The sequence below is a fragment of the Podarcis pityusensis genome (assembly GCF_964106645.2).
Source record: "Podarcis pityusensis genome assembly, chromosome: 13".
Taxonomy (NCBI): Eukaryota; Metazoa; Chordata; class Lepidosauria; order Squamata; family Lacertidae; genus Podarcis; species Podarcis pityusensis.
In genome coordinates, this window is record NC_138038.1 from 1,372,535 (window position 1) to 1,385,992 (window position 13,458).

At 40.8% G+C, this 13,458-nt stretch overlaps 1 protein-coding gene across 2 annotated transcripts in view; it reads left to right on the top strand.

The window, feature by feature from the left end:
• Nucleotides 1-96: 96 nt before the first annotated feature.
• The window catches only part of MVK (mevalonate kinase), a 33,438-nt gene continuing 20,076 nt past the window's right edge, over nt 97-13,458 (top strand). For both annotated transcript variants that reach the window (XM_080979224.1, XM_080979225.1), the window contains exon 1: nt 97-240. In XM_080979224.1, coding sequence (XP_080835350.1) covers nt 169-240 — 72 coding nt within the window. In that variant the 5' untranslated portion in view covers nt 97-168. The remainder of the gene's footprint in view (nt 241-13,458) is intronic.

The window sequence follows — 13,458 nt, forward strand, 5'->3', positions numbered from 1 at the left end:
CCGCCGCCGCCTCGCGTTCCTCCCCCGCTCCCGATTGGCCGGGCGGCGCCCAGACCCGCCCCCCGAGGACGAGGGCGGGGCCAAGCCGCCGCGGCGCTGCCGGGATTGGGGCTGCTCGGGAGGCGCTGCGGGGCTGCGGGGCTGCGGGGCTCCTCCGGCCGGCAGGAGATGCGGCGCTGGGTGGTCTCGGCTCCGGGGAAGGTGATCCTGCACGGGGAGCACGCCGTCGTCCACGGCAAGGTGAGCGGGGGGGGGGGGCGAAAGGGGCGCCCGGATCGGGGCCTCGCCTCAGGCCGCCCTGCCGAGCCGCCGAGCGGGCAGGGGCCAGGCAGACAAGGCGGCGGGAGGAGCGCGCCTCCGAGGGCTGAGCCACGGGAGACCTCGCCCGCCTGCGCCGCCTTCGGGGTCTTTCTCGTATCCCCTTGGGCCCGCTTTCCGCGCCTGCTCTTGCCCTGTCTTCGCGGCGCTCTTTTCCAGGTCTGCTCAAAACCCGGCCCGGATATGTAGAAGGTTGGTGTGTGTCTTCACTTATCATTGATTTTAACTATTTTTGAATGCTTTAAATAGTTGTTTTAAACTGTTTTTACTGATGATAATTCTATTTCTCGTTCCTTTTATAAACTGCTTTGTTTATTTTTATTTTTTACAAACAAGTGGTATGTAAATTTTATGAAATAAATAAAAAGTAAGCAATGGCTATATTGCAAAGCCTAATTTGGCTTGGGATCTCAGCTAGCTGCCGGAACTCCAAAGTCTTCATCCTAGGCTCTGCTTTCAAGTGCCCCCTTCAAGAGGGAGTTTCAGGGGGGGCGACAAGGGGGAAGCCGTTGCAGTCCCCCATTTCTGCTGCACCCGCCCAAGCAAGCTCTGCTGGCACTGACTCTCCTACCTTTTTGGCAGCAGGTTAAGACTTCCTCTATTCCCAGGCATTTGGTGGGCTATTGATTTTTGCCATTTTTGCAACCGGCCCTTTGTGTTGTTGATTTTTCAGGGCTTTATGTGAGGGTTTAAGTATTGGACAGTCTTAAGTTTTATTTTGTGTGTGTTTTTATACTACTTATAAATTCTGAAACAGCATTGTAGGAGGCATTTTAATATAACAAATAATACAAACAGTGCACAGAATAAATGCAATCCCAGAGGAGTGATGTATAAAAACAGCATAACATGATTGGCTGGGGATGAATTCAGATTTAGGTTGCCCATCAAAACCCCATCCACTAGAGAGGAAGCCCCATTGAATTAAATAGGATTTACTTCTGAGAAGATGTAGTTAGAATTGCCCAACAGAAAACCTGAAAAACAAGAAGGCCTTTGCCCAGTGCTGAAAAGACATGGAAGGAGGTGTGAGCCAAGTCTCTCCAGGGAATATGTCGCATGATGTGAGGCACTCCACAAACAGCCTCAGATGAAGATCTTCAACTCCATTTCCCAACATGTTATGATGATTGATAATTATTATTTAATGAATGTCTACCCCGCCATTCCTCCCCAAGGAGTCCAGGGCGGCAAACAGGTACACAATTTAAAAACAAAAAGCAGAAACATTCTAAAAATATATTTTTAAAATTACAATAAAGAATGCCTAAAAGCAGTTACAGTTTATTTATTTCATAACATTTACATGCCATTTGCTTATTAAAAGAAAAAATCTCAAACCAGTTAAAATCAGAATTGTAGAGTTGGAAGGGATCCCTAAGGGTCATCTAGTCCAAGCCCCTGCAATGCAGGAATCTTGACTAAAGCATCCATGACAGATGGCCAGCCAACCCCTGTTTAAAAACCTCCAAGGAAGGAGAGTCCAGCAGACGTCCGGTGGAGCGCGATTCTGCCGCAAGCGGGGATTTCTCTGAGAGAGGATCCCATGCTATTTCGGAGAGAAAAGGGGTGCTACAGGGCGCAGTAGCCCCCTTAAAAAAACCTCTGGTGGGTGTCCAGAGTGTCAGGTTGCCAGCGGTGCCAGAAGCTATCTGCCCGGCCGTCAGGTAACTCCAAAAAGGAGCGAAGAGAACGGCGGAGCGGGATAGCGGGCTAAGGGAAGCCATTATCTAGCTCTGAATAGCGAAGCCCCAAGCTTGCAAGTAAAGCGCTTCGCTCTCAAATTCAAGAAATTCGGCTCCAAATTAATACAAGCGGAAAGATTTTGTCTTAAGAAAGGATCTGAAAGACAGAAAGATAACTGCGGAGTTCAGCTGTCATCTGGAATCAGCTCAGACGCAGCGCTACGCGCAGAGCGGCAAAAACGAAAGTGAGTTAGGGTTAGGGCTATTGTTTCTTTCTCTCTATCAACTTTTCTAAAGTAACTCTTCAAGAAGTTACAAAGTACTAAATGGTTATCAAGGTTAAGAGGGAACAGAAAGCTAATAGGTGAAAATAGAGGTTTTCGATGTAACGGAGGAGAAAATAGAGGGAAAATGCTTTTCTACTTTCATTTTTAAAGAACAAAGAACTGCAGACGGAAGTGGAGTTCGACTCCATTGTAAAACTTTAAAAGAACATAGTTGGGACAGAGATCATAGAATCATAGAGTTGGAAGAGACCACAAGGGCCATCGAGTCCAACCCCCTGCCAAGCAGGAAACACCATCAGAGCACTCCTGACATATGGTTGTCAAGCCTCTGCTTAAAGACCTCCAAAGAAGGAGACTCCACCACACTCCTTGGCAGCAAATTCCACTGTCGAACAGCTCTTACTGTCAGGAAGTTCTTCCTAATGTTTAGGTGGAATCTTCTTTCTTGTAGTTTGGATCCATTGCTCCGTGTCCGCTTCTCTGGAGCAGCAGAAAACAACCTTTCTCCCTCCTCTATGTGACATCCTTTTATATATTTGAACATGGCTATCATATCACCCCTTAACCTCCTCTTCTCCAGGCTAAACATGCCCAGCTCCCTTAGCCGTTCCTCATAAGGCATCGTTTCCAGGCCTTTGACCATTTTGGTTGCCCTCCTCTGGACACGTTCCAGTTTGTCAGTGTCCTTCTTGAACTGTGGTGCCCAGAACTGGACACAGTACTCCAGGTGAGGTCTGACCAGAGCAGAATACAGTGGCACTATTACTTCCCTTGATCTAGATGCTATACTCCTATTGATGCAGCCCAGAATTGCATTGGCTTTTTTAGCTGCCGCGTCACACTGTTGGCTCATGTCAAGTTTGTGGTCAACCAAGACTCCTAGATCCTTTTCACATGTACTGCTCTCAAGCCAGGTGTCCCCCATCTTGTATTTGTGCCTCTCATTTTTTTTGCCCAAGTGCAATACTTTACATTTCTCCCTGTTAAAATTCATCTTGTTTGTTTTGGCCCAGTTCTCTAATCTGTCAAGGTCGTTTTGAAGTGCGATCCTGTCCTCTGGGGTGTTAGCCACCCCTCCCAATTTGGTGTCATCTGCAAATTTGATCAGGATGCCCTTGAGTCCATCATCCAAGTCGTTGATAAAGATGTTGAATAAGACCGGGCCCAAGACAGAACCCTGTGGCACCCCACTAGTCACTCTTCTCCAGGATGAAGAGGAACCATTGATGAGCACCCTTTGGGTTCGGTCAGTCAGCCAGTTACAAATCCAGATCAAATATCTTTCGAGACCGGCTTTTTTTCTTACTTGATTTTTGTGGGTCTTTAACTGCAAAAAGGAAGATTGACAACCCAGCCACCCAAGGTCGTATTATAAATATTTTTAAGTAATTGGGACTTTATTTACTACGCCACGTTAAACTGGATTTAGGACCTCTAGTGGACGGAATGAGATAGAACAACTTGTTTTTCTTGCCTCTCTTCTGTTGTCATATTAGTGGATCGGACTTTATATGGAAAAAACTACGCTTCTTCCTCTTTTTTCTGTTATTTAGTGAACTTTCCTCTGGGAATTTTTACAGGAGTTTGGATATAATTTTTGAAAAATGGACTAAATAGTGTTCTAATCTTCGAATCCTCTCTTCTATGGAACTGTGATTTTTTGCATATTTCCATTTTCTGGATTAGTTTTGATTTTAAGTTCCTACCTCTGGTTGAATGCCTGTGGAGTATTTGGATTAATTTTGGTTTTGGTTTTGATTTTTTGGAATAGGTTTGAAAGCTTTTGCTTTTTAATTTTTTTACTTTGGGTGGTAGAATTGGAATATCAAATTTGGAATACTAGACTTGGTTATCAAGAAGCAAGCCTTATTGGAGGATTAGCCTAATTGGTGGCAGAAGATTGGTCAACTTTGGTCTTTGCTTCAATCCTATTTCTCATTAACTCTTCATTTGTTTTAATACGTCACCAATGGTTCTATTATTGATTTCTAATTAACCGATAATAAGATTCTTAGAAAACACTGTATTATACATTATAAATTACAAGTTTGAAATTGGTTAAAATTTTAGAAAAAGTAGAAAAGTAGATTTGATATTTATTTAAATTCAGGCTATTGTTGTATTAGGAGGTATTTGGGGACAGTTGTTTGATTTATTTACTTTGCGATATCGGTGGCCTAAAAAGTGGGTGTGGGGAAAATTTCTGTTTGATACCCATTTTTTAAGATGTCATTCCCGCCGAAGAAAGGGGTTGATGGGGGGACGCCAACAGAAAGGAAAGGCTCTAAACAAGAATCGGACTTTAAGGCAGAAATTTTGAGAATGTTTGCAGAAATTAAACAAAGTGAAAAGAATTTAGAATCAAAATTAGAACAAGTTGACAATAAGATTGGGAAAATGGATAAAAAAATTGATGAAACAGTTAATGAACTGAAAGGACAAATAAAAGACGTGACTAAGAGGACACAATCTTTAGAGGAAGGAATGAAGAAGACAAAATTGGAAATGAAAGAAGTCAGACGAGAGGAAGAGAAGATTAAAGTGGAGATGTAGGAATTAAATAGATCACAAGAGGAAATCAAAGATGTGATTGCTATGAATGAATTGAGACAGAGGGAAGTCAATCTGAGATTTAGATCTGTGCCGGAGACACAAGGTGAAAATATCAGAGAGAAATTAATAACAGAAATTGCACAATGGATGGAGGTTCCAATTGAAGATGTCGCAAAAACAGTACAAAGTGCATTCAGAATGAGAGTAAGAACACCTAAAGCAAGAAAATTTCCTGGAGACTGCCTAATTACCTTCAAAGACAGAGAAATGAGGAATTTGATACTACTAAAGAATAGAGAGAAGAGACTTAATATAGATGGGAATTACATAATTACTTTTTTTTTAATGATATTTATTAAAGTTTCAGATAAAAGAAACACATCAATAAAAGAGAATTTAACAGTAAAAAGAAAAATACACAATACAAAATACAAAAAAAATATAAAAATAAAATAAAAAGAGAAAAAAAACAGTTAAAAACAATTCTATCTTTTCATTACTACTTTTGAATTTACTTATTTTCTGGACCTCCTCATACCTCCCTCTTTTGTATTCCAGTTTAGTTTATTTGTCCAGCAATTCCTTTCCCTCTTTTTTAATCCCAATCCTTAATCTTAATATAATATAACATTAAATTTTTATCTATTAATAGCCAGTTTTCCATTCTTTTAACCTTTTTATTCCTAATCCTTAATCTTAATCTATATATAACTTTAAAGCCTGTATAGCTAGAAACCATTTAATTTCAATCCAACATCACTCTAACATTCATTCATTTTGCAGTATTTCTGTAAATAATCTTTGAATTTCTTCCAATCTTCTTCCACCGACTCTTCTCCCTGGTCACGGATTCTACCAGTCATTTCCGCCAGTTCCATATAGTCCATCAGTTTCATCTGCCATTCCTCCAGTGTGGGGAGCTCTTGTGTCTTCCAATACTTTGCGATGAGTATTCTTGCTGCTGTTGTTGCGTACATAAAGAAAGTTCTATCCTTTTTTAACACCGTTTGGCCGACTATGCCCAGGAGAAAGGCCTCTGGTTTCTTCAGGAAGGTATATTTAAATACCTTTTTTAATTCATTATATATCATTTCCCAGAAAGCCTTAATCTTTGGGCACGTCCACCAAAGGTGAAAAAATGTACCTTCAGTTTCTTTACATTTCCAACATTTATTATCGGGCAAATGATAGATTTTTGCAAGCTTGACTGGGGTTATGTACCACCTGTATATCATTTTCATAATATTCTCTCTTAGGGCATTACATGCCGTAAATTTCATACCTGTGGTCCATAACTGTTCCCAGTCAGCGAACATAATGTTGTGTCCAACGTCTTGTTACATAATTACTTTTAAAGACATCCCAATTAGACTGTTGAAACGAAGAGACCCATATAAACCATTGGTACAGAATTTGAAGAAAAATAAAATTGAATTCAGATGGGAATTTCCAGAAGGAATCTCTTTTGCCTATAGAGGGAAAAGGCACAGATTGACGAATCCAGAAGATACAGGAAAATTTCTGAGGAAGTATAAGGAACTAAGAACAGAAGAGGAAGAAGCTAAAGGCGCAGAATCATAGAATCATAGAATCATAGAGTTGGAAGAGACCACAAGGGCCATCGAGTCCAACCCCCTGCCAAGCAGGAAACACCATCAGAGCACTCCTGAAGGAGGAGGATTGGAATTGGAGGAAGAAGAAGAAGAGAACGGAAAGAAGACAGAAGAGGAAGAAGAAGAAGAGGTAGAAGAAGTAGATAGGTTATAGGAAAGTTAAACAAATTTACTGTATTTTTCGCTCTATAAGACGCACCAGACCACAAGACGCACCTAGTTTTTGGAGGAGTAAAACAAGAAAAAAATTATTCTGAATCTCAGAAGCCAGAACAGCAAGAGGGATCACCGCACAGTGAAAGCAGCAATCCATCTTGCTGTTCTGGCTTCTGGGATAGCTGCGCAGCCTGCATTTGCTCCATAAGACACACACACATTTCCCCTTACTTTTTAGGAGGGAAAAAGTGAGTCTTATAGAGCAAAAGATACAGTATTTAATTAGAAACCATCATGGCGCTAAAGTTATGGAATTGGAATATTAATGGGATGAACGAGGAAAAAAAACAGAATAAAATTGAAAATTGAACAGAAAAATCTGGACATCATATGTTTACAAGAAACACACGTGGCAAGAAAGCACAAAAAAATTCTGATTAACAAAAGATTAGGAAATGAATTTATATCTTCGGATAAAGAGAAAAAAAGAGGGGTTGTTTTATATATTAAAAATAAAATTGAATCGCAACAAATCTTTAAAGATGAAGAAGGAAGAATTATAGCAGTCCGGATCAAATGGCAAGGGAAAATTTGATAATTGTCGGGATTACGCACCTAATGGAAACAAGACTGACTTCTACAAAACTTTGGAAGAAAAACTGTTTGAATTTATGGATCAGAAAATTATAATAATGGGAGATATGAATGGGGTAGTCTCACTGGAAATGGACAGATTAAGAGATGGAACATCTAAAGAAGGAAAACTACCTAAGTCTTTCTTTTCAATGATTAAGAACTGTAACTTGATCGATATTTGGAGACTTAGACATCCATTGGAGAAACAATTCACATATTTTTCTGAACCGAATCAATCAATGTCAAGAATAGATCAAATATGGGTCTCGAACGAACTGACTCCAAGAATCCTACAAGTTGAAATACAATCTAAAGTAATTTCAGATCACAATCCAATAAAAATGGAACTAAAAGGCTTTGAAGAAAGAACATTCAGATGGAAAATTAATGAACATCTTCTGGACGACCAGAAAATCGTAGGAAAAGCACAAAAGAAACTAACTGAATACTTTGTTGATAACTGTAATAAGGGTACAAAGATGAGTGTAGTATGGGACGCAAGCAAGGCTGTGATGCGTGGCTTTTTTATCCAGCAGAATTCATTGAAGAATAAAAACAGAGAAAAAGGGAAAAAGGAAATTTTAAAGCAGATAATGGACAATGAACAAAAGCTAATTAGAAAGCCAAATAACTCTAAAATAAAACAAGAAATCAAGACTTTGCAATCACAATTTGCAATGATAATAAACAAGGAAGTGGAATGGAATATTAAAAAGTTAAGACAGAGAAACTTTGAGTTCGGTAACAAATCAGGCAAATGGCTTGCGTGGCAAATCAAAAAAAGAAAGGAGCAGAATACAATCAATAGAATCACTGTGAATGGCGAAGAGACAGAAAATCCGAAAGAAATTAGAAAAGGATTCTTGGACTTTTACAGACAATTATATAAAAACAAAGAAAGGAATAACATGAGGAAAATTGAGAGATTTTTAAAAGGGAAAAAGCTGCAAAAGATCCCGGCAGACCAAAAAGACCAACTGAATGCCCTAATAGAAACGGATGAGATTAAAGAGGTTATAAAGGAATTGAAGAGGGAAAAGGCCCCAGGACCAGATGGATTTACATCAGGTTATTATAAAGAGCTAAAAGATGTTCTGATGATACCCTTAAAAGAAGTTATGAACAATATTCTAAAGGAAAGAGACATCCCGGAAACATGGAAAGAAGCATTTATTACACTTATCCCAAAACAAGATTCGGATTTAAACCAAGTTAAAAACTATAGGCCTATTTCATTGTTGAATACAGACTACAATTTTTTTGCAGGGATTCTAGCAAGAAGAATGAAAAAGACATTATTAGAAACTATTCATAAGGATCAAGCAGGTTTCCTTCCAGGCAGACAGATGAAGGATAATGCAAGGACTATAATTAATATTTTGGAATATCTGACTGCCAGGAATGAGAAACAAGCTATACTTATGTTTGTGGACGCAGAAAAGACCTTTGATAACATAGCATGGGACTGTTGAGGCAGGTGATTAGCTGTGGGAGGAGCTTATCAGAGCTTGCAGGGCAGCCGCTGAAGAAGGAGCAAAAGGGGTTTTCTTGTGTGTGTGTGTGTGTGTGTGTGTGTGTTTCTTTGTGGCTGGTTAGCTGCTCTCCCTGTGCAAAGGTCAGAGGGGGCAGGGTTTCTGTTGAGGCAGGTGATTAGCTGTGGGAGGAGCTTATCAGAGCTTGCAGGGCAGCAGTTGAAGGAGGAGCAAAAAGGGTTTTCTTGTGTTTGTGTGTTTCTTTGTGGCTGATTAGCTGCTCTCCCTGTGCAAAGGTCAGAGGGGGCAGGGTTTCTGTTGAGGCAGGTGATTAGCTGTGGGAGGAGGTTATCAGAGCTTGCAGGGCAGCGGCGCGTGCAGTTTGATCCATCTTTTAGATTTAGGGGAGCTAGTCTCAAACGTTTGTTGGGGGAGATCTAGGTTTTTTTGGGGGGGGAATTATTTGTCCTGTCTTCACGCTTTTTATGATGGAGGACCGCTGTAGCCACCCCCAACGACACGTTCTCAAGATGAAGGGGGAGGGAACAGCTGCAGTCGCCTGCGGTTCCTGCGCAATGTTTGCCATCTTGCCAAAGGTTGCAGGCAGCTTTACCTACAGCAATTGCATGTTGATTGCCCTCTTAGAAGACAAAGTCCAGCAACTGGAGGAACGTGTAGCTACGCTCCAAAGAATTAGAGAGCTGGAGCTCTTCTTGGAAGCAACAGAGCACACCGTCTGCACCATGGAGAAGACAGGGGACTCCCCTGAGAAGGAGGTTAGTTCACCAACACAGGAGCCAGATATATGGAGAAACGTGACTCAAAGAAGTAGGAGGCCCAGGGTTCGCTCTGATTGTTTAGAAATACACAGTCGCTTTGAGGTCCTCTCCCCTAGCATGGAAGACGAAGAGCAGACTCCATTTGAGGATCTCTCCCTCATTACAGTCGATCAGGTATATGAAGACGAGCAGCAAAGTCAGTCCTCAGGGAATGTGCAGGCGACCTTGGAACGGAAAGCTCACGGAAGAACCCCGACCAAACCTAAGAGGAGGCGTGTAGTGGATAGGGGATTCCCTACTGAGGGGAACAGAAGCAGTGATCTGTGGGCCTGTCAAGATGTCTCGGGAAGTGTGCTGTCTCCCCGGGGCTAAGATCCAAGATGTAACTGAACGACTGCAAGGAATCATAAAACCCACTGACAAATACCCCTTCCTCTTGGTTCATGTGGGAACCAATGACACTGCAAGCAGTAGCCTCCAGAAGATCAAAAGAGACTACGAGGCTCTGGGCAGGAAATTGAAGCAATTAAATGCACAAATTGTCATCTCATCCGTCCTCCCAGTTGAACGACGTGGCCCAGGGAGAGAAGGAAAAATAGTGGAAGTGAACAGCTGGCTTCGTAAATGGTGTAAACAGGAACGGTTTGGATTCTTAGATCACGGACTGCAGTTTCTTGAAGATGGACTTCTGGCAAGCGATGGGCTGCACCTCACAACGGTTGGGAGGAATGTTTTTGCCAAAAATCTCAGAAACCTCATCAGGAGGGCTTTAAACTGACTAATGTGGGGGAGGGAGACAGTGCTCCTGAAGGTAGGAGTCTATTAATTGATGAAGATGATCATCCAAATGTCATAGACCAAATGGAGCAAACAGCACGCAGACCTAGTGGTGGGAGGAAAAAATCCTTAAATAAGAGACACAGGGGAATGATTAATGGACTTCAATGTCTGTACGCTAATGTGCAAAGCATGGGAAATAAACAAGATGAGCTTGAGCTCTTGGTACAGCAAACTAAATATGACATAATAGGCATCACTGAAACCTGGTGGGATAAGTCCCACGATTGGAATGTTAATAATGGAGGGATACTATCTATTTCAGAGAAACATACCAGACAAGAAAGGAGGAGGAGTGGTGTTATATGTCAGGGATGTGTATACCTGTGAAGAGATCCAAGATTTAGAACCTCAAAGCCAAAGTGAGAGCATTTGGGTCAAAATTAAGGGAGAGAAGAATAACAGTGACCTCATTGTGGGAGTGTACTATAGATCCCCAAGCCAAACGGAGGACATAGATGATGCCTTCCTGGAACAGATGGCCAAGCATGCAAAAGGAAGGGAGATAGTAATGGGGGACTTCAGTTACCCGGATATTTGTTGGATGTCAAACTCAGCCAAGAGCATAAGGTCAAACAGATTCCTCACTGGCCTTGCAGACAACTTCATTGTCCAGAAAGTGGGAGAAGCAACAAGAGGAACAGCCATTTTAGATCTGGTCCTAACCAATGTTGATGATCTGGTTAGTGGGGTAGAAGTGGAAGGATCATTAGGCGCGAGTGATCATGCTCTTCTGAAGTTTACTATACATCGGAAAGGAGCAGCCAAGCATACTAGGACTCAATTTCTTGACTTTAAGAAAGCCGACTTCATAAAACTTAGGGAAGTGCTGGGTGAGATCCCATGGTGACACCTGGCTTGAGAGCAGTACATGTGAAAAGGATCTAGGAGTCTTGATTGACCACAAACTTGACATGAGCCAACAGTGTGACGCGGCAGCTAAAAAAGCCAATGCAATTCTGGGCTGCATCAATAGGAGTATAGCATCTAGATCAAGGGAAGTAATAGTGCCACTGTATTCTGCTCTGGTCAGACCTCACCTGGAGTACTGTGTCCAGTTCTGGGCACCACAGTTCAAGAAGGACACTGACAAACTGGAACGTGTCCAGAGGAGGGCAACCAAAATGGTCAAAGGCCTGGAAACGATGCCTTATGAGGAACGGCTAAGAGAGCTGGGCATGTTTAGCCTGGAGAAGAGGAGGTTAAGGGGTGATATGATAGCCATGTTCAAATATATAAAAGGATGTCACATAGAGGAGGAAGAAAGGTTGTTTTCTGCTGTTCCAGAGAAGCGGACACGGAGCAATGGATCCAAACTACAAGAAAGAAGATTCCACCTAAACATTAGGAAGAACTTCCTGACAGTAAGAGCTGTTCGACAGTGGAATTTGCTGCCAAGGAGTGTGGTGGAGTCTCCTTCTTTGGAGGTCTTTAAGCAGAGGCTTGACAACCATATGTCAGGAGTGCTGTGATGGTGTTTCCTGCTTGGCAGGGGGTTGGACTCGATGGCCCTTGTGGTCTCTTCCAACTCTATGATTCTATGATTCTATGATTTATGTTGAAAAATCTGGAGTGTATGGAAGTGGGAAAAGAGTTTTTTAATGGGATAAAGGCAATATATACAGAACAGATTCTGTTCTGTATATAGCTAAGTTGATTGTAAATAATGTGACTACGGAAGATATTAAAATATCTAAAGGAACTAGGCAGGGATGTCCGCTTTCGCCATTGCTGTTTATAACGGTCTTGGAGGTCTTTCTTAATGCGATCAGACAAAATAAATTAATAAAAGGGATAACAGAATGAATATAAAGTTAAAGCCTTTGCAGACGATCTGGTAATAACGATTGAAGAACCAATAGAAAGTGCAAAAGAAGTATTAGAGGAGATTGAACAATTTGGGAAGGTGGCAGGGTTCAAATTAAATAAGAAGAAAACTAAAATAATTGCAAAAAATATGAAGCAAAGTATGATAGAAATAATGCAACAACAAACAGAGATAGAGGTGGTGAAAAAGGTAAAATATTTAGGAATTTGGTTAACTCCTAAAAATATTGATTTGTTTCAGAACAATTACATACCGGTTTGGAACGGAATAAGGAAAGATGTGGAGGTGTGGGGTAGAATGAAACTATCCTTTTGGGGTAGAATTTCTACGATAAAGATGAGTGTTCTTCCAAAGATGTTATTTTTATTTCAGACTATCCCCATAATAAAGGGGGTAATGATTTTTAAAGAGTGGCAAAGAACGATTTCAAGGTATATCTGGCAGGGCTAAAAGCCGAGAATTAAATTTCAGCTATTAACAGATAAGAAGGAAAGAGGAGGCTTTGCCCTGCCAGACTTGAAGTTATATTACGAAGCAGCATGTCTTTGCTGGTTGAAAGAATGGATAAAACTAGAAAATAAAGAATTACTTGACTTAGAAGGTTTTGATAACAGATTTGTACTTATGTTTTGGGAAGAAGAAAATGCATAAAGGCTTTGGGAACCACATCTTCCGGAGTGCGTTAACAGAAATATGGGATAGGTATAAAAACCTATTAGAACCAAGAGTTCCACACTGGTTATCTCCGTTAGAAGTTATGAGTGTAAAGAAAATTAATATGAGAGGTAAATGGATTACATATGGTGAATTGATAATTAAAGAAGGAGGAAAATGGAAATTAAAACCATATGGTTTTATATGCAACCAATCATAAACATACTCTTTAACTAGTTCATATGAAGAGTATGTTTATGATTGGTTGCATTATTTTCAGGTTAATGAAATGTTTTAAAAAGATTTTAAAGAATGTGGTTATGCAGAAAAAGTTTCAAATCGATATAATAAACAATGATTGTAAAATTCTGTCGAAAATGTATAAGATATTGTTGGAATGGCATATGAAAGATGAAGAAGTTAAGTCGGTAATGATACAATGGGCCAGGGACTTCGGTTATAATATACAATTTGATGATTGGGAAAAACTATGGAAAGAAAACTTAAAATTTACTGCATGTACAGCATTAAAGGAAAACGTGATGAAAATGTTTTATAGATGGTATATAACACCAGTAAAATTGGCAAAAATGTTTAAGACGTCTAATAAGTGTTGGAAATGCAAAGAAAAAGAAGGAAC